This window comes from Centroberyx affinis, unplaced genomic scaffold (genome assembly GCF_046629955.1).
Source record: "Centroberyx affinis isolate AG114_WGS23_722 - 3 ecotype Tasmania unplaced genomic scaffold, CSIRO-AGI_Caff_v1 ptg001095l_1, whole genome shotgun sequence".
NCBI lineage: Eukaryota > Metazoa > Chordata > Actinopteri > Beryciformes > Berycidae > Centroberyx > Centroberyx affinis.
In genome coordinates, this window is record NW_027279640.1 from 922,638 (window position 1) to 944,073 (window position 21,436).

The following is a 21,436-nucleotide window of genomic DNA, read 5'->3' on the forward strand; positions in this document are numbered from 1 at the left end:
CTACACACAGTGACTGTAATGTACTAATATACACTACTACTATTATTTGAGGACAAGCATGCATAATGAATAGTCATATGCATACACAATATCTCCGTAAACCATGTGCTTTTATTACCAGTGCATATTCATAGAGAAAACAAAATGTGTTTGTATTGGTGTAACACAAACGGCATAGGGCTACAATAATAATGCTTCAAACACATCTCAAAAAAGTGAGCCTCTGACTCTGTAAAGATGTCTGGGCTCCTGTTTGGCAACAATTCAGACAGTGGATCAGGTGCAGAAAAAAAACAGCCTCCTGGATTGATGTTATTTGCTGCTCAACTTCCATTTCACAGTGCAACGCAAACTGGAAAGAGTGCATGTTGATGTTCGGGTGCTTTGCACGGTGTTATGGGTAATGACGTCAGACCAGGAGGCCGCCTTCTTTGTGCACCTGGTCGCTTTTTCTGCTGTGGCACCAGGTTCTCTATGACTTTACACAGAATGAACAGCAGGGGGAGTGAGAGCGGCGGTAGCTCTGCTAGTACAGAAAGTTTTCCTGGAGAGTCATGGCTTTATGTAGCACAGGCAGAAACTCAGATCTAACAGCGTTTTGTTAAATAATCTACAACTGTATCGTCATATGCAAGTGTATTCTAAAGTGTGGACTGAGTTATCCCAGATGTATTTGTTGGCAAACGTCATCTAATAAATTATCATCTACTAAATTCAACATTGTTTTCTATGTGAAAGGAAAAATACACTTTAAAACAGAATTCATATTCCATTCCATTAATTCCTATGATCTTGGATCCAGACTAGATTTGTATACATCAGCAAGTTTCTCACAAAGCTCCCAAAGTCTCTCACAAAGCTCCCAAAGTTTCTCACAAAGCTCCCAAAGTCTCCCACAAAATCTATGATACTATCAAAAAACACTATTTGGAGTTGTTCCATTTACATTGAATATGAGATCCAATTTTGGATGACTTTCCCGAGATATGCGTACATTTTCTGGTTTGGAATTGTTAGCAGTTTTATCAAATAAAGCTTATTTAAATGTAAAAGATCAGACAAGCAGCAAGTCTATGAGCCCGTATCATTATAGCCTCTCATTAGTTCAAAATGGAGAAGCTTCAAAAACATTTGTCTTTTGATGATCCCAGATTAAATCACAGATCTTGCCCTTTGAGTTTCTAACTTTGGAGAAAAGATGTTCATGCACACAAACACTGATCAAAGATTTAGGGAATAATGAATTCTGCTTTAAGGTGAATTTTTCCTTTTAGGGAAAAGGACAATGTGTGAGGCTCTAAAGAAAAAAAGCACATCAATTAGAAAAATAATTTGTAAATGCTGAGCTAGTGTATAAAATAAAATAAATTAGCAATTCCTTTTTTCATTTTGTATTTTTCTTTAAAACAACAGATATTAACAAAAAAAGGATTATTGTGCTGCTTACATTAGCAATAAATATGACACACTTCTTTTCAAGCATGTGCTGGGCTCGTTTCAAAAGCACACTTTTTAACAGCTGCCATACACACTTGTTTAAAATGCTGGAATCCTTGACTGCTGCTCTTTGAATGGCCAGAAGGCTGTGTGTTTCAAAATCATAGCACATGTAAATACGGAGTGATCTAATATACACAATATACATTTATGCATATACAGTACATACAGCAAATCAATGCACAGATGGTGGTGACATTTTTATGTAAGTTGTCAGTTCATAGAGAGGGAAAGTATATGTTTCATTGCTGGATAAGCGTAGCGCCGTTCATTTCACTGTAAGCACTAACTAGTTCATGATAAAAGCAACCAATGGGTAAACTCTGTGTTCTTGCCTAGGCATTTAAGATAAAATAAAACTTCATGCATTTGGACAAGTTATGGCTCATTATACTTCAATCTATCTCTCACCCTGGCCGGTCTCACAGGAGGTGTGGTTTTATAATACCATTAACAGTGTACTACACACAAAAACGCTTTACACACCCTCTAAAAATCAGTCCGTATCTTTACATCCATTACTTGTCCCAGCGGCGCTACGCCACCCAACTTTAAAAATAGCCTTCAATGCACATCATAAGGAGGGAAAAGTTGGGATCAGACACTTCATTAAATCCGGGAGATCAGTGATGGCTAATCAGATGATGTGCACATCAAAAGGCTGTATCGGAAAGGTCATTGCACCCTGTGTTAATACATTGGTTGTGTCGTTGCTCAGTGCTTGCGGCGGTGAAGTCGTATGTCTCGGGTTAAGGCCCGCTCTACTGCAGGTAGCGGTAGACCTTGAAGCAGTGGTTCCCAGAGTCCGCCACCGCCACATGGCCATCGGATGTGAGGGCGAGGCCCTGGGGGCCGTAAAGGGGGTCCGCTGACGTGTTGATGTAGGACAGGAAGGAGCCTGAGCTGTCAAACACCTGGGTGGAAACACAACAGAAAGAGCAGGTTTAGTATAAAAAAAACCCACTGAAAAACACTGAAAACCAAGTGACTGATACTAGAGCTGAAAAATTCATTGAAAAAAACTAAAAATCTAAATCGCAATATGAACTTTTGCAATTTCCAAATCGCAGAGGCTGCAATTAATTGCTTAAGAGAGATGGGTGTCCAAAATGGATTTCTAAACAAGGTGTTTCCATGAATCAAGTACAATATTGATGAAAACCTTTCATCATACTCATAATCCTGCACACTGACATCTATTTTTTTGTTTAAATCACTTCTTTAAACAATTTTAAAGTTCTAAAAAATGAATAACAAAAAAAACTTGAGATGATATTAATCGCAGTTTAAATTGCAGTTGCAATATTCTGTTAAATAATCACAATTAGATTTTTTGTCAATAACTTTCAGCCCTAACTGATACACTAACAGTTTTGCATGTTCCATTCAATGGACAGATTTTTCATAAGCCCACCTGTATCCGGCTGTTGCCCCAATCAGCAACAATAATATTTCCATTGGCGTCCACAGCCACTCCTGTTGGAGCATTGAACTGGCCGTTCCCCTCTCCATGGGAGCCAAATTTAAACAGGAACTCCCCATCTGCATTGTACACCTGCAGGAGAGATTCAAACAGCCAACAGTTATCCTACATGAGGAGAATGACACTCTGCTGTGACACATGATGTAAGTAAAGGATCTACGTTAGGACAAAATGGGACACAAAGGATATTACTTAAATTATTTAAAACAGCCCAGCAGGCCGGGCACAATGGCAGCTGTAACCGTTCACCAGCAGAATTATCAATCCATTCAAATTTGTAAACTTCTACATAAAAGATGTAGGTTCTACAAAAAGATGATGCATAATTAATCACCAATCATAATCCCCCAAAAAAAGACGCACAGCAGGGAAACTGGTGGAGAGGCCCGTTTCATCTTTGTCTTATTAAATCTATATGAATCTCAATGGTATTCCACATTTGCTCTGTAAACCATTTATTCACAGTACTTGTGATGCACGTTTGAAAATCTTCAGATATGTTGAAGTCACAGAAAGCAACCTGATGTACCTATTGCAATAAAGAATACACACATACTCCAAATGTCAACATCCACACAAGCCATACCTTGACTGAATGGTTATGGAAGTCTGTTACCACAATTTCATTTTTGTTGTTTATGGCCACAAAGTGAGGACCTGGGAGCAGCGGAGGGGGCAGAGTAGGAAAGAGAGGAAAGATGAGTCATCCTCTGCTTTGCAACATATGAGAGGAAGTTCCACACTATTTTTGGACTTTGAATGCAAGACACTTTGGAAACACTGGTCACAGAGAGACTGAGAGTGGAGACGGGACAACACGTTTGACTAGACAGAGCTGTTACATGTAAAAAGAGCAAAGGTAGAGTGAAAGAGTAAAGATTATTTTCTTAGTTCACACTCAGAGTGAATTCATTTACTTACTGAAAACAGGGCCAGATTTACTAAGCTTTTGTTCCAGTGCAATGTTTGCACCACTTTTTTCTAAAAGAAAAGAAAAAGGTCCATGTGAGAAATGAAATTGAAAGAATGGAGCAGTTTCAACGCAAATATTGTTTGTGACAAGCTGTCTGTGCAACAAGTGAAGCCATATCAATGAGGGATTATACTAATGCAAGCAAATCCTATTAGTTGCTCCCCCAAAATGCTGAGAGGCAACGGCATAAAGACAAGGATCATTGCATCTTTGTCATGCAACAGTGCAATTTTGCTTCATTATAATCTTATCTGGATTAATGTGATGATCAGGTGCATTTTGAAGGTATATGCTGATCAATGCATCTATACACTATAACTTAACCAACCCACAACTGTGAGTTAACTTTTATTAAATCAGAACAATCTCCTACACATGCAATGTCTTTACAAATACAAATGCAATATTAGTTAGATGCTAAAGTAAAGCATGTAAAGAAACATGCTGCTCACTGAATAGCTAACACATCAATGAAACGTGTACAAATGAACATTCCTGTAGAGTGTGAAGCATGAATAAATCTGTAAATCTGGCCCATGGAGCAGCACCTGGTACGCACCTCCACCCGCTGCTTTCAGAGACGTCAGTGTTAATGAAATGATCACTGGTGCTTGTAATCAGTAAATATTGCACAGTACCTGCAAACTGCCTGTCTGATGTTCCTCTGGCTCCAAACTTAGTCACCAGCTTCCCGTTGGACTGGAAGATGAAGACGCAGCAGGCCTTGTTGTCGACGGTGATGATGTGTCCATTCTTATCCACCGCCACACCTTTGGGTCCCATCAAACGACCGGCGCCGATTTTGTTCTGTGTGGGGGCGAGAGGGAAAGATTCGTAATTTGGCGCATTTTAAGTTTGAAGGAGGAAACGCAATTTTGTGTTTTTTTCCTAGCTGGGACCTTTCACCTTGAACTTGCCATCCGAGGAGAAGATGCTAATCCATCTGTTGTCGTAGTCGGCCACGATGATGTCACCATTCATGTCCACTGTGACCCCTGTGGGGCGCTGCAGCTGCCCCGGAGAACGACCTCTGACCCCAAACCTCATCTTGAACTGCCCGTCATTTGAGAATACCTGGAAAAGAGCTCTTCAGTTACTCCAATATCTAAACTATGAATTAAATTAATTTGTTTTTTAACATTGCAGCTAAGTGAGACACCGACCTGTATGCACTGGTTGTTGCTGTCGGCAACCACAATTCGCCCATTGCTGGAGGTGGAGATGCCTTGTAGGTTAGTGAACTCCGCTTTATCTCGCCCTCTTGTTCCTGTCAGATAATGATCAGATAATGATGATGATGATGATGATGATGATGATGATGATGATAATACTTTATTGTTAGATCCAGTCTGAAATTTTTCTTGCTTCAAGGCAGCTCCATTTGCAACATCACAGAAAAGACAAAAATTAAGACAGGACACAAAGATACATTCATTCAACATATCATTACAATCACAAAAGACAATATTCAAGGCCCTTCAACGTGCATTTGATGTGGGATTAAGCTCCATATTTAATTTTAGGATTGACTGTTGTACAAAGGGTGCTTCAGTCTAAATCGTGGAACCCTATATCTCCAATTTGATGGTAACAATTTGCATTCACTGTTCAGGACGTGGCTGGGATCAGAGACAATGTTGTTGGCCAGCCTTAATATGTTATTATGGTAGGTTGATTCATAGAGTTTCTGTAGTGATTGGCCTACAATCTTTGAGCAGATTTTTTTGAATAAAACATAAACAGAATTGAGGACAGGCTGCAAGCCATTTGGGAGACACTTTTATCTAAACCACCTTACAATTATTACGGTAATTAGGGGTAAGGGAGTACAGGCAAGAGCTGCCAAGACTCTACTGCAACCATTTGCAAGTAAATTCGATTCATTAGGATGTGTTGAAAAGAATTCATTATTAATTGTTCAGCTACACATGCACACACACTCGCAGAATACTCATAGGCAAAATCTGCTGTATGTAGCCAACAATAGGCCATATGCATTGTACATCCTGTGTGGATGCATGTGTGTACAAGGACACATACGTGGATGCATATGGAAGAGATTCCAGATGACTGGAATCCAGAGTGTGCTTAAATAAATAAATAAATAAATAAATAAATAAATAAATGAATGAATAAATGAGAAGAAGAAGAAATACTTTGTCCTTAAATAATAATAAACAAGATTTAAAGTATCTTTTATTTTGTAGAAAGCAATCATTTATACTACAATCTACACCGATTTCGGCTTATCCTATGGTGTTGTACCACCTTGATACTACTAAAAACTAAAATGGAGGACAATTTTTTTCTAGGGTTGAGGGCTAAAAGTGAATATTTTAGTCATAAATTATCAGGGAACCAGACTATCCAAAGATGAGATCAAACATGTTCTCTAGTGAAAAAGAGAGTTCATACAGCCTGGTCAGCGGTTATCATAATAGTCTGCAGTATTACAGCAGTCACAGTTATCACCTGGCTGACGCACTGGCAGCTGTACACCTACCCACTCTGTAGATGAGCTCATCCTCAATGGGATTTTCCTTCTTCTTGGTGGTGCTGTACATGCTGGAGGGCCTGCGCACAGCCTTCTGTCGAACATGACCTCCTCCTCCGCTGGGGGACTTCACTCTCCTCTTCACGTCGTCCGGTGACTGCAGGACGTCCGACGGCTTGACGGCGCGCAGACGGAACGGACTCCCCCTCACAGGCTGCTGGTACAGGAGCAGAGAGAAGGTGAACTCTCCCTCCGAGCGAATGGTATATCCGACCTCGTAGGTGCCGTTCTTGTTGTCCACCACCTCGGCCTCGGTGCACCCGCCGTCCGCGGAGGCGATCTGCGCCCTCAGAGCCGCGTTGCCGGTCTTCACCAGCTCTCCGTCCTTGTCCTTCGTGGTGACCGTGACGGACGTGTGCTGACCGACCAGCGCGTGCCGCAGGCCTTCGCCGGTGGCCACGCTCGTGTGGCCCACGGCTCCCGTCGTGATCAAGACTCCCAGGTTCTGGATGGAGCGCCGCAGGCCGTCCGTCTCTACCTGGCACTCCAGATGTCCGTTTTCGTGGGGGTGCTCGGGAAAGGTGTGTCTCGCCAGGGCGCTGACCCGCTCGCCCATCTGCTTCTGGACCAGCAGGACCTCGGTGGCACTGCCGTGGCTCAGGGCCTGTTCTGTGAAGTTGCAGCTGCTTTGGATGTTCTCTTTGCCTTGAAGCAAAGAGGTCAGCTGGGCCTGAAGCACCTGATGAACACACAGAGGCAGAGGCAGTCAGCGGTGTTGGCACTGAAATGTGGCATATTCACAGGAAATTAACAGCACTTTTCAACCCCTCCATACACAACACTGCAAAAACTGACCACCTTTTTCAGTTATTTTATCTTGTACCCAGACTTATCAAGCTTATTTTAGGATTTTTAGGTTAGGATTTTAGTGAAATCATCTTACTTCACTAGCAGATAATTTTACTGGTTTCAACAAATTAGATTAGTTTTTTTCAGGAGAATGTAACTTGTTTCAGGACATTTACTTGGTAAAAGTAAATAAAGAGTTTCTTGTTTCAAGATTTTCTTCATTTTTTTTTATCATTTCTTGAAAGAATTCATATTGGCTTGTAAGTGAAATGTATTGAAACCAGCAAAATTACATGCCAGTGCAGTGAGATAATTTGACTAAAAACATCATGAAATAAGCCTGATAGGTCTGGAAACAAGTTAAAATCACTGGACAGCTTTCCATTTTTTGCAGTGAAGGAAACAGTGGTGCATTCTGGGGAGCAGCCTGACCTTCTGCTTGGTGCTGCAGATGTTCTCCACCTCAGTGATGAGAGCCGTCTTACGCAGATGTAAGGCCTTCTCCAGCTCGTCAAAAGTGTTACTGATTTCAGTCACTGCATCGTTCTTACGCTCCGTAAGCTGCTTGGAGATTTCGTTCACAAGCTCGATGGCGGCCGTCAGCTGAGGTAGTCTGCCAGAAGGAAAGTGAAGAAAGAGAAGTTGAACACAGAGAAAAACTTTCACAAATAGCAAAATAACATCTTTAACATTTCCAGGAATACAAGTTCCGAGACTCTCCGGATGCAATAATATAATATAATAATAAAGAAAATCGGGGATGCAGCCTTTGTCAATTACGCCCCAAAGCTATGGAACACACTACCTATAGATATCAGGGAAGCCAGCTCACTAAATATTTTTAAAAGAAACCTAAAAACATATCTCTTCACTTCAGCCTTTAACTAGCTATGACTTTCCTGATACAGGCCTGAAACTCTTTTTTTTTGCACTTTGCTTCGCACTTATGTGCTGCTGCACTTCTTTTAAAATGTTGTATTTTACTTGATTTTATGCATTCTATGTACTCTATTTCTTAACTTTATTTTTATTATTATTCAGTGGGTTTTATTTTCCATCTTATGTTATGCTCATTCTATGTCTATTTTCATGCATGTAATTTCTTTGTTGTAAAGCACTTTGAGCTGCATTTCTTCTATGAAAGGTGCTATACAAATAAAGTTTATTATTATTATTATTATTATAATATTACTCATCGTATTACTCAACACTGTACCTGTTGCGCACAGCGTCCAGCTGATTTTTCAGCGCTGACTTATGCTGCTCCAACACGTCCCTCAGAGGAACCGTCACATGTTCTCTGTGTTCTCCTTCTGTGCACTCCAGACACATGGCCGTTTCACATGACTCGCAGTAGAACTCCATCACCTGCAGAGGGAGCAATGGAGCAAGAGACAACTGAACAGGATATTCATGGGGGGGTTAAGCCCTCAAAACACATAAGTAATAAATATTTCGATCAAATCTCATAACGGTGTTTTGTACTTAGGTTGTTGTTGATCTTTTATAAATCTGAACTACATAACCCTCTCAGTCCTGTTGTTATATCAAGAACCAGCTCACCTTGCCCTCATGGTTGGGGCAGGACAGGGGCTGGCAGGCTGCGGCCGCGCTGGCCGACTCGAGAACGTTGCAGGCCTCGGGTTGGCTGCACTCCGGGTCTCGCTGTAACACCTCCATTAGGTTAGTGATGAAGAAGTTGTTCTGCAGGGCAGCCACGCCCTTCTCAGGCAAGATGGACGTCTGCCGGCACACTGGGCAGGACAGCGTCAGAGACTGAGGAGGGATGTAGTTCTGTAAGCATCTACACAAAGACAAGAGGTAAAAAAAAACATGGATGAGACAGGGGGTTGAGGCTGTAACACTGCCATTTAGCACCAATTCCAGGGTCAACATGGTGTACAAATGCCAACAAAGATTTATTTTACACTTGGTTAGACGATAAGATGCTGGTGATACGAATTCGGACTGACTGGCATGGCAGACATGGGTGTAACACAGCGCACCAAAACACTTTGACTCAAGTGTCTGTGTCATGTGAGAGCAGAGGAGCTGTGGAAATCTCTGCTCGCTGCCAGCAGTGCTGTGCCATCAAGAATGCTCTCTGTTTTCCTGTGGCCAAGCTGGCTGGTGCCTTACATCATCCAGAAGCCACACCGATGAGAGAATCGCTGACTTGAGTCGCTGTGATTTTGTGCCATTACACATCATTTTGAAACTTCTGTAAACATCACATTAAGCTGTGACCCAGTTAGAGAACTTCCTGCTGCCGGTTAAAATTGTGCATCTTTGATCATCTCTAAAGAAAAACAATCCTGATTTCTCAACTTCTGAATTTAGCGTCAATGTGAAAAACTGTGCCGCGGTGACATATAAGAAGATAATTGTTTCGAATTCCGGTTTCTCCGGGCCGAAATGGCTGTTCAGTTGGTGAAACTTACTTCTCACAGAAGGTGTGCAGGCAAGGCAGGACCTTGGGGTTGTGATAATGGTCCAGACAGATGCTGCAGACCAGGAACTGTTTGTCTATCTGCCTGACCACAGGGCTGGTGCTGCCGGTCTCACGCTTGGCCATAGTGAGGGACATTCAAAGGGGGCGCAGGGACCACTTAACCTGTGCACAGGGTGAAAGAAATGGACAGAGGACAAGAGAGGCATGAGGAGACATCCACAGGGCGAGGAGGGCGTAATCACTTATCCACAGCATGAGCACAAGGAAAAAATGACTCATAATAACTGCTGAATATGAGTTGACGGCAAGAAGAGCAGAAACCACTGACAGAAACAGACCGCATTATAAAACTTGTTTTAAAGTGTATCTATACAGTATGTAGAGTGCTGTATCCGCTGGCATTTTATGTTTCCCCCACCCTCGATAAAACTGTGTTACTAGGATGAGCTTTTTTCTTGTTTCTTTTATTCACAAACATGCTAGCATTGCCAGAGGTTATTTGACTTTAGAACTGAAAATCCTAATAAAGCTAATGGCGTGGAAGAAAAATGAATAGATGTGATTAACACCGCAGGCCAGAACTCTCCGCCAAGGTAATTATACAGTCCAGGAGCAGTCATATCATATGTGTGGCCATTCGTCACATGCCTCAAGGGTATGAATGGTAAACATGGATTCCCAGGGTAAGTGGCACTCACTGTATGAGTATATGACTATAGTGTGCATAAAAAAGTAATCTCTTAGACATTATTGCTTCCTGCTTCCTGCCTCCATCTCTTATTTGATTCTTGGCAATCCTGCACTACACATGATGTCCCCCGTTTTATTATTTAACATTAGTCAGATCCCAGATCAGTGGATGCCCGAGGCTTTCAAGTGGAGATGGCAGAGATGCTATTACATGGAACTGTATCAGTGGGTCAAGCGCAGATTATCTGTGTATGCCAATGCAGTGCTGTACATCTGTCGTATTGCACACAAGCACATAAAGGATTAAATGCACAACTGCCAGAAACATTGACATACTGCTTTAACATGGTCAGTAAACACTGCTTGAAAAAACAGCATTAATCTGTATCCCACATTCCTGTTCAATTAGTCTGTGACTTTAGGCAAATTTCAGCCTATTGTCTGTTTTTGTGGCAATGTGGCAATGTGGCAATATTACTTTTTCTTTATCTCACAGAGGTTTTCTGTTTTCCAAGACATTTGTCCTGTTTGTCAGGGAACGGAGACACAACGTTGCCCGGAGCGCATCATTGTGACACAAACCACGAGCCACTAGCTCTCTATTCGTGGCGTTTTATTTCAGATGCTGCACTGAGGGGAATGAGCCTGCTACTACTGACCACGTCTGTCCCGCACCAGCCTCTGATAACCTTGAGACTTCACTGTGCTTTGTGAAATAAAAGCTCTCCATCCTCTTCACCTAGATTTCATTACAGATGGATGGAATTTGGAGGGGGAATATTTACATGAAAATGAACGCACTGATGTCTGATGAATTCTGTGTTTAATCAGTGACATTAAGGAAAAGCATATTCATGCAACATTAACTTACAAAATCAAGCAAAGTGCAAATGAATTCACTGTCATTTATATTGCAGTCATATTCAATATAAATGACAAGCCCTTAAAATCTGAATGTATTATAACTCTAATACTCTTCTGTGGATACTGTAGATGGCACGTTGGCCGATTTATATTGGAAACTGGCTTAAAGGAAAAATATGGTGTTTTTCACTTGTTGGCTCATTTCCTTCATAACACCACTGTATTACATTGTCTATAGGAAATTTCCCATTGCCTGGCTATGTTGTTATGATGTGGCCAAGGCTCCTTTAATGTTAGGTCATGTGATGCACAGTTATAAATACTCTTACAAACCAAGGAAGTTCCAGTTCGCTGGGTGGGTTTTGGTTGATTTAAAACATAACACAAATTCCATTGGAAGCTATTCTATTCCTGCTCAGCACACTGATTCAAACACCACTGGTAAACAATATCTGGAATACTGTGTCAAACATTGCCTGAACAAACAAACAAACACAAAAACATATTTCTATAGATATTTCTATATAGAATGTGAACAATGCTCAGTTCACATTTATGAATTATAGGTTCAGATAGATATGATACATGGAACTAGACAGAATTAAAATTAATGGGATCTGAGAGCTGGAAGCTAACAACTTAAATTATGGATTTCAAAACTGTCATGTCAGACTTGAGAAAATAGGAAAAACAAACCTAATAACAAATCTAAAAACAGACTCCATCTTACCCAGAGAACAACCTCATTCGCTTCAAAATACAGTAATCATCAGTAAGTGCAAAACATTACCTACAGTCTGTGACATACGCATTTTATAGAGTCTAGCTGGGTTTGATGTAGCAGAGCAATTATACTGGTGAACAAAAAACTTGATAATATTGCTATTTTCCTTGAAACAATGGATGACATTTGCACTCTTAGACAACACAAAGTAAGAAACATAAGAGGCCAATGTGCACACTGAGTAAAAATAGACCCACTCAGCTGAGGAAGCATCACTGGCAGCATTAAAATCACACAACTGCAATTGGTGATATCACAGCTAAAAGCCACGATGACCTAGATCTAACTAATCCTGAGAATACGCACGCAGAATTTGCCTTAGAAAGCCATGTCAACTCACCCATCACCTCTTCCCGCGTCACAGCCCCATAACTGTACGACGCCTCAGCCTCGCCTCATCTTTCATCCATCGCATTTGTAATCCCTCCTTCTAACCTTCGAGGTCGCTTCTACATAAGCTATCTCTCAATCTGCCCTTTGATGGGGCTGACTACCAGGCCTATGGGAGCTTTCCTGCTACATCCAGTAGCACCGGCGGTGAACTACAGCTTCACCACTCTTCTGTCTTTCAGTTCGTGCCTTGACAAACACAGCTAGGCGCCTCGTCCCTGAGAGGAAGGAGAGAAAAGAGGAAGCCCTAAAAAACACGCCACTCCCCAAATTCCTCCTAGTTCCTTCCCTTGACTCCCAGCTGGGCCGGGTTTAGGCACCACCTGTCTGTCTTCGGGGAGATGTGGGGGTGAAATGCACACAGTGATTTGAGGGAGCTGGGTCGCCTCTCTCACATGAACAAGCAGGGTTCAGACTGAGGCAGCTGTCCCTCTCTGCAGCACAGAGCGGCGAGCCCTATAACAATGGCATTCCAGGCCCGCTTTCAGCCACAGCTCCCGACTCACCACCCCACCTCTCTTCCCCTCCCTTCCTCCTTTTCTCCTTTTTCTTCTGTCTTGCTCTCTCTCTCTCTCTATTGTCTCCGTTCTTCTCTCTCAACCACACAAACCCTCACAGCATCAGCAGCCCTGATCTCAGCCATGGAAGACGTGCAGTTTTGTGGGTTTTCTGAGTCCCATTGTTGCTGCCTGCCGAGTGATTACAAGGCCTACTGACTAAGGAGCTGTGCGGATCCCTTTCACTGTCCACACACCCAGGCTGACTGTGAGTGTGCAGCCCTTCTCCGCCTCCCCTTCCCCTTGTCTCCCCCTCGAAAACGCCCCCCCTCCCTCAGCCGTCTTCCCCTTCACATGGACTCTGAATTGCAGCAGCTGAACAGTGACATCAGGAGGAAACTTGTGAAGCCAAAGCCCTCAGGCTCCTCCCCTCTATGCTGGCTAGCCTCTGCTCTAGGCCTGCAACAGCCCCCCCTCCTTCCTTCCCTCCCCCCCTCCCTCAGCAGTCATGCTCGGCTCAGTTCCTCCCACTCGCCTCACCACAGAAAGAGGATCTTTCTTTAAAAACACAGTCTCTCCCTAACTGCAGCTCTAGCTAGTCATGTACACCTAAACGGCTATATACAGGGCTGGAGAGAGACTGGATAGTGTCAGGCAAAAAAAAACAAGCATTGAACAATAAACAGGGGAAAAAAAGACAAATGCTCAATAAAGTGAACCTCAGAGAAATCCTTGCAGAGGCACACAGAGATTTACAAGCAACCTATTATGAATGTTTTCCGTGCCAAAAGAGGTTTCAGTTTACAATTTAATAATGTACAACAGAGGGTAGCCAGATGGTAATCTCTTGATACGTTATTCTTCCCTAGATTCGTAAATTTTAAAATAAAGGAGGTAATCCATCAGTTATAATATTAGGTATACTGGTGATTAGACATGATAGCCACAGTAAAGTACAGACTAGGGGCCTAAATCAGAGGTATACTGTAATATCTCTGACAGCATATGACTGACTATCCTCTTCGAGGCTTCTTCACACCAGGGAACTGCAAGTTCAGCACTTCATACAGATGCAGTCAATTTTCTGAGTAAATATGCAACGGTATTTCCTCTCTTCATCATATCTGTCACACAGGAGCACAATGCCCGCAGTAAAATCCACAGACACAGAGTGTTGTTGTGAATTCAGGCCTATAGGCTGTGTGGCTGCATACAGTAGCACTCTCACCCTGCATTAAGTGGCTTAATGGCCACCTGCAGGGTTCAGGCCCTGTCTACCATCTGGATTACTGTGTCTCCCAGTCTCTAATGACACCGTCAGCACACTTACACATGCCCAGTCAAGTCAAATCTGAGCTACAGCGACGCTTCATACAGACATAACTTGACCTGACACAATTTCTTACTCTCCCTGAATGATATTACCACCCGGTAGTAGTGAAAATGATTGCTAGTTTGTATGTCAGACTATAAAGAGGCGTCTGAACGACACTTGAAGTGAGTTGTTTGTGTATTACATCCCATTATAACACCTTTCTCCTGAGGACGGGCCTGTCTAGCAGAAACAGTTTAATTGGATTTCAGCAACATGGGCTTGCATTCAGAGAAAACATTGCGCACAGCCTAATCTGCTTGGGTTGAGTCTGCTGCGAGGGCAAGTAGCCATGCCCTGTTCTTCACCTCTCCTAAAAAAGTACTATTTGCTTTGGCGGCTGTAAGCTGTGTGCTGTACTACAGAGCCAACATGCACTCTGCAAATCGTCGCTCTCAGTCATTTCCATTCTCTATCATACAAAAAGTACTGACTCACTTCTGCTAGTCCAGCGTCATTCTACTTTGAAAAGTGTAATGAATAAAAGAAAGACATTTTTCCTCCCTCATGACTAATGGATGGTGTGAGTAATGTTATCTGTTGTGGATGAGGAAATGCTCCACTTAGAACCACCAAAAAATTGTCGGACTGAATGGAGGATCGACTTCTCTCACCCACAGTTTTCAATTATTTATGAGAGCCATTACATAAGATCCTGTGGAAAAACCCTACACAACCTGACCTCTTGGGAAGCCAGTCTCTCGGTAGCTGTGAGCAAAGCTGGCCAGGTTACTTCCAAAGCCTACTCTAATCTACTAAAGACTTCTGATTACAAACAGTAATATAATTCAAAGGATTACTCAAACTCAGTAACACAATCTGATCAATTTCAGTTACTTGGGAATTAGTTTGCTTCCAAAAATCTATATAATATGAAGTTAAACATGCAATTTAGTCCGGCAGGCTGTAATTTGTATATTGTCTGTATCATTATCTCCAACCACAACAATCCATGATTAAAGGATGTTTGCTCTTCCAGTGCCATAAGTGCATTTTTCCCTTCACTTCCCCTTCCATTGTTTCCAAGTAATCCAAGAGGTAATCACCTGTTCTTTCAACTGCTGTCAGTATTTTAAGTTTAAGTGTTTCAGCATTAATGTGATGATTGTTTTTAGTAACTGTAATGAATATGTATGTACCATTATTTGGAACTAGACTGTTGCAATCCTACATATTCTGTTTCTCCCCAGTCATAGCTACTGTATGAGTCACCGCAGCAGAGAGGACTTCAGACTGTTTTCCAAGAGTTTATTTCAGCAGTCGGCTGTGCGGTGGACTGGTAAACACGGGCGAGAGTCTTAGTGACCTGATGTAGGAAGTGTTGGCCCTTGGTGATGTGCTGTCAAGATTGTGTTTAAATATAGACCCTAGTTTATGTTTCCATCCACATCTGTTGTGTGCCTGCGCGCATGTCATCATGCAGTAATTGTTCCTCCATGCAGCGTCCCTGGGCAGAACTAGGCAAGATCTAATTTTGAATAAACTCTCCCTTTCCTGATAGATTTTGTTCAGTGCTACAGATGTGTGCAACATGAAATAGAGATTGGCTGTGTGTTTGACAGCGAGAGAGAGCAAGAGAGAGGAAGAGAGAGAGAAACAGAGTGAGAAATAAAGCGAGCTGAGTACTGTAGATTTTAACTGAGATTTACCACAAAGAGGCTTGTTACTAAGAAGCCCACAAATTACATAACAACAACACATTTTAACTATCATCTGCATCACTGTGACTATCTTATCTGCTTGATTTTGTACATTCAACAGATACCGCTAAGCTTTTATTTTAAAGTCTCCACATTATTTTCTTAAACAACATACTGCATTCAGGGCATCAGGTCATACCATGATGTGGGTCTAGGTAGTAAATTAAAAAAGGAATGGGAAACCTGCAACCATTATGTCAATTTGGGGAAATATCTGATGTAGGCTAATTCAGACATGGGCCATGCATGGCTGATTGCATTACTGAAATTGCCCCATTTGTACTAGCAATAAAAGTCTAAAGAGCCCATGTGGATAGATGGAGAACAATTTGGCTAATGCAAACCTGACCCTGAGACTCTTATGTCTAGAAAAACACATCTGAAAAAAAAGTATATTTCTGTGTTTTGCAGAGTGCCGGGGGTCTTTGTGGGGCCAGCATGGGTCCCTGGCTCTCAGATGACTCATCAATCATTATTCACACAAAATGCTAACACAGCCACCTCTCCTCCTCTAACAAGCTCTCCTTACACCTCACTGCATCAGATGAAGGAGTCTGTCTCTATGCATTACCCTCTGTCATATCATTAGACATTGGGCTGCACATAATGAGCAAAAAGCATTCTCCTGACATACAGTATAAGCAGTGCATACAGTCCTGTTCATTTCATATTGTATCTTTTTTAATGGATAGCTACTGGAGATAAGTGATTCCAACATTTCCTATCCATAACTGGGCTCACTGTATATTTACATACTGTATGCCTGTAATTGACCTGTAAGTCTGACGACCTATGTAAGGGCTTGAATGCAAAAAATTGAATGTAAAACTTTGTGGATGGATGGATGATAAAATCTGTTGGATGATAAAATCTGTGCAGAAGTTATTCCTCTTTCCTTACTATACTTCCTCAATGTTACTGTACTATAGCATCAAACAATGATTAATCACGAGAGCAGCCTTTGTCGGCGGACATTAGATGGATAAGATCTCATGACTTACGCGAGAAGACAAGAGAAGATGACCGCATCACGTCAAGTGGAGTAGTCAGCAGTGTTTTTAATCAACAGCGACACAGGAAGAAAGAGAGTCGGGAGACATCTGTGTCCCTCACTGAGAGCCCACTATCACACCGGCTGACAGAATACAATGCGGCATGTTAGAGTCTTCCCGCCTGCAGGCACAGCATGCACTGCAGATTTCATAAAGGTCGATCAACGCGTGGGCACGGGCCACCGCCCCGGCCCTCGTCCACCTCAGGGCTACAGAGGTGCTGTGGTCACTTAGATATTCACAACACATGTCCTGTGCATGTCATATGGAGTGTAACTCACTCTGCCAGGGTCAGTGCTTTGGTTACCTGTGGTCAGCCACACTAAACATGTACGCACTGTGAGGTGTTTTTAGAGTATCACAGCACATTATAAACATATTGCAATGACATTATAAGTGTTTGTTACTAGAATGCACTATGAGGCATAATTAGAGCATCACAAGCACATTATAAAGATATTTTAATGACAGCATAAGTGCATTTTAATCACATTTCAAAATGACAAGATACTTGATAATGGATGACAAATTTGGTGTGACTTTGTAATGAGGCTGTGTTGGGTTGTATAATACAAAGATTGTATTAAATGTATTAATGTCTGCTTTTTCTGAGGCCTTTAAATGGACAAGCTGAATAAATTGTGAAATGAATTGTTCCTCAGGCATCTTTCGTCTTCATTTATCTTTAGACTGTAACATGTTTTGATATGGTAAACATTAACCTTGCTTTGCAATTTTGTCTTTCCTGCAAGCAGCGCTGATATCAGGTCTCTTCAATATATTTTGATACATGGCTGAATACTCAAGAGAAAAATGAAATATACTGTATAGTATAGTATAAGGAAGGATGCCGTTTGAGTTCAGTTGCTGAGGTTTTAAAAAAGAAACAATCATTATCCTCCCACTACTTCATGTAATGATGGTGATGGAGAGAATGCTTACTTTTCTGAACTTAGTAGTATGAAGTATGAAGTATTCATGTAAAACTCCCATAGTCTCATCCCATATTAATTATGCACTGTAATACATTATATCATGTCTAATGTGACTCTGATGACATCATCATGAGGTTATAAAATGCAAATGATGCCTCATGATCAGAACTTTGAGTAAAGTGTTACCATGAAACCCTGACTTTAATGAAATTAGCCTAGCCATGACAAGTGCTTCAGAAAATGCATCTCAAAAGACAAGGCAACTTGATGACTCCAATGATTGGGTTTGATCAATCTAATATGTAGACACATATAATGGGCAGAATATAATCAATAATGATCACTGTTCACATGCAATTTGTGGTTCGAAAAAGAGAATGAAGCCCACTTTATTGAGGAAGTGATTTACAATGGACATTGTTGAAAAATTAAGTATTGTAGAAGCTGGTATCACTTAGACATACACTTATTCCAGTGAATTAGCCTATGGCCCATATAGAAAAGTATTTAAGTATTGTAAGCACAAATAATACTGTGGTAGAGGTAGATTTTCATTATGTGCTGCATTATTCTTTGCCTACAATACTTTTTCATAGGTTAATACCAAAGTCAATACAGTGGAATATGGTTAATATACTGAAACCTAGAGACCAAATCATGAAAGATCATATAACATCAGAGAATGATGTAAAGATTCAAACTAATGTAATATATAAGATCATTTTAGAAATATGAAAAGACTTCAGTATAATCAAGGAGCTAAACTTAATCATATTTGGTTGAGCTAATAATCTCAGCAAAAAATATCAAGACCACAATCCACAGTCCTAGACCATCATTTTCTTAAGGGTGATGTAACCTGGAGATGAAGTCATTAAATCACTGAATGCCTCACTGTCGCCAGAATCAAATGAATTTATGAAATGTGTCATCTATTCTTCGCCCTCTTGGTCTTAAACACAGTCATCCACAGCAATGAGTCACTATCCTCCATATATTTAACTATATCTAATATAAAAGACAGGATCTAAACTGTGGTCTACAGTATAGGTTGTCACTTCTTACAGTACCTGACAGGTTAAAGACTTTCTAACTCACAGTAGTTCAAATGTAACAGTTTCACAGTGGCAGACCAGTGACATCAGGTAAACAGGCCTTATCCATCATTATCCACCCATCATGTCTTCGTCTGGCATACAGGTTATTGATTTTGACAGGAATACCTTTTACAGACTGACAGACATGCCAGTAGAAGGCCTGCTGCTATAGGAAAGAAGGGTCCAGCTACATCTTCATTACTGCCACATGCCTGCCTTTGATCAAATTAGCATTCAAAGGTCGTATCCAATCACTTCTGAGCTACAATTTGTGCTCTGTTCTTGGCAGTCTACACCCAATAGTTCATTAGTTCAAGACTTGCAAGGGGAGTACAACTCTGTGTCTCGCATCCTCAATAGTAAAACATCTAAGATTTATTGCATTAGTTCAGAGTGCATTGCTATGGCCTGAAAAGCCCCATTTTGCCACTCTTCTCTTTTACATGCTGCCAGTCCCTGTATACCTGAAGAACACCAGACATAATCTGAGATCCACCACGCTCCCTCCATGCATATGAGCTGACTGCAGCCCTGAAGGCCAGAGTCAGACTCTCTGCCCTCAGGCACAGCATCCAGGACTGTCTGTAACCTCCCTCTGACCCGGTGTATGCAAAAACCAGAGCAAAACCAGTCCAAGCATTCCACCAGCTGCACCAATCAAACATGTGACTGTCTGAGATTGTTTTACACAAAGATGAGCCATCTCACAGAACAAAAGCCCAATCAATAAGGAATCACTGAACCATCTGCTCACAATCCAGGCCAGAGGTGTGAAAATTGATGCACTGGCTGCTGCTGCAGTACAATGCCACACAAGGAGTCAGAGTGACATAAGCAAACAAGCAGCTGATTCACGAGTGCCTCATAGGGCAGTCACTACAGTACACTCCTTACAAAATCAGATCAGAAAACAGCTGAAAGATCACTAATCCCCTAAACAAAAGAGCATGTATGCTTGATTAAAGAGCCCAGCCCTCAGACTGCAGCAAAGATGCCCACCTGCCACAGAGTCAGCAGCCGGGGCTGCCTAGGAGCTAAAATGGAGAAGTGTGTGGGTTGGTTGAGGAAGCAATAAAGATACAGAGCAGTAGGGGGAATAGTGCAACAGTTGCTCTAAAACAGGACTGGGCTAAAATGCCTGTATGTCTTTTTTATCACATTGATGAATCCAAAAAATCAGAGCATATCACAGCAGAAAGGGGGAAGTGGTCAATATTTAGTGCCACTCTCTGATTTACTGATGCACAGATGCTGGATGGGATGGAGCAATAAATTATTCATCTTCTCCCATCACAGTCATTGTATTGAAGGAAATCAAGGAAATGGCACCAACAAGATGAGAAAGCAGAAAAATGCCGCACGAAAAAAAAAAACAGTGAATGGCCAGATTGTACTCACATGAATTCCCAGCAGGAGGGAGTGGAGTGTCAGCATCGCAGGCCGTAAAGAAAGCTTCCCATTGTCAGAGTCCCACTCCTCTACGACAGAATCCAGAGACCGGGCGACAGAAAGGAAAGGGCAGGGTCTGTCTGGGAAAAGAAGGCACAGCGAGGAAGAAGAGAAGGGGAAGGAGGAGATGCGGGGAGTGGCTTGCACGCGGCATTGGTCAGGCGGCTCGTGGGAGGAGTTTAGGAACCCAATAACATATGGAGGGGGCAGGGAATATGCAAAATACTTGGACCCTCCTCAGGAACTGAGTGAGGGATAAAGTCTGTCTGGTGCAAAGGGGTGTGGCCTCCTTAGATACCGCCCACTTCCCATAAAAGGACAATGGATGCTGTTTATTACCTTTGGGGTTTGAATTATTAGGGTGTAAAGACATAAGGAATATACCACTGTTTGATAGAAATTAATTAGGCAAAAATGTCAAAATCTGCATTAACTAAGTTGCCTAAACAAGGAACACTCCTATTACAGATTTCATACTGTATCTTAGTGGAGTTTGTTTCATATCTTGTGTTTTTAAGTGTAAACAAATTGCTGCTTACTGCTATGTACAGTCTGTGATGGGAGGTGTGGGGGAGGGAAAGAAGAGCTGGGTATGTGAAAACAGCAGGGGAGCTCAGCTTGATATCTGGGTCTGTAAAGGGTGATACAGTGAGTTGGGTGGGGTTAGGTGGTGGCATGGGGGGTTGGGGTTGGGGTCTGGATGAGTCTAGTAGAATACACAGTACAGGCTGTCAGAGGAAGCTGAAAAATATGAAGATTCAGACTCAGAGGGGCCAGGAATGAGTCTCTGAAGAACAAAGCTTTTGTTGTCTTAATGATTCTTTTGTTCTCTGGGTGCAATGTGTTTCATTAGATATT

At 41.9% G+C, this 21,436-nt stretch overlaps 1 protein-coding gene across 1 annotated transcript; it reads right to left on the reverse strand.

Annotated features, from left to right (window-relative positions):
* Nucleotides 1-99: 99 nt before the first annotated feature.
* On the reverse strand, nt 100-20,632 carry LOC139647660 (tripartite motif-containing protein 3-like). The gene is made up of 13 exons (XM_071523595.1): nt 20,528-20,632; nt 9,738-9,910; nt 8,860-9,100; nt 8,513-8,664; nt 7,729-7,909; nt 6,457-7,186; nt 5,117-5,220; nt 4,860-5,027; nt 4,592-4,760; nt 3,902-3,961; nt 3,567-3,637; nt 2,912-3,052; nt 100-2,411 (listed from the first exon to the last, which is right to left on the reverse strand). The coding sequence occupies exons 2-13, from the start codon at nt 9,881-9,883 to the stop codon at nt 2,259-2,261; spliced, it is 2,316 nt and encodes a 771-aa protein (XP_071379696.1). The 5' UTR covers nt 9,884-9,910; nt 20,528-20,632; the 3' UTR covers nt 100-2,258.
* Between the last annotated feature and the right edge of the window lie 804 nt (nt 20,633-21,436).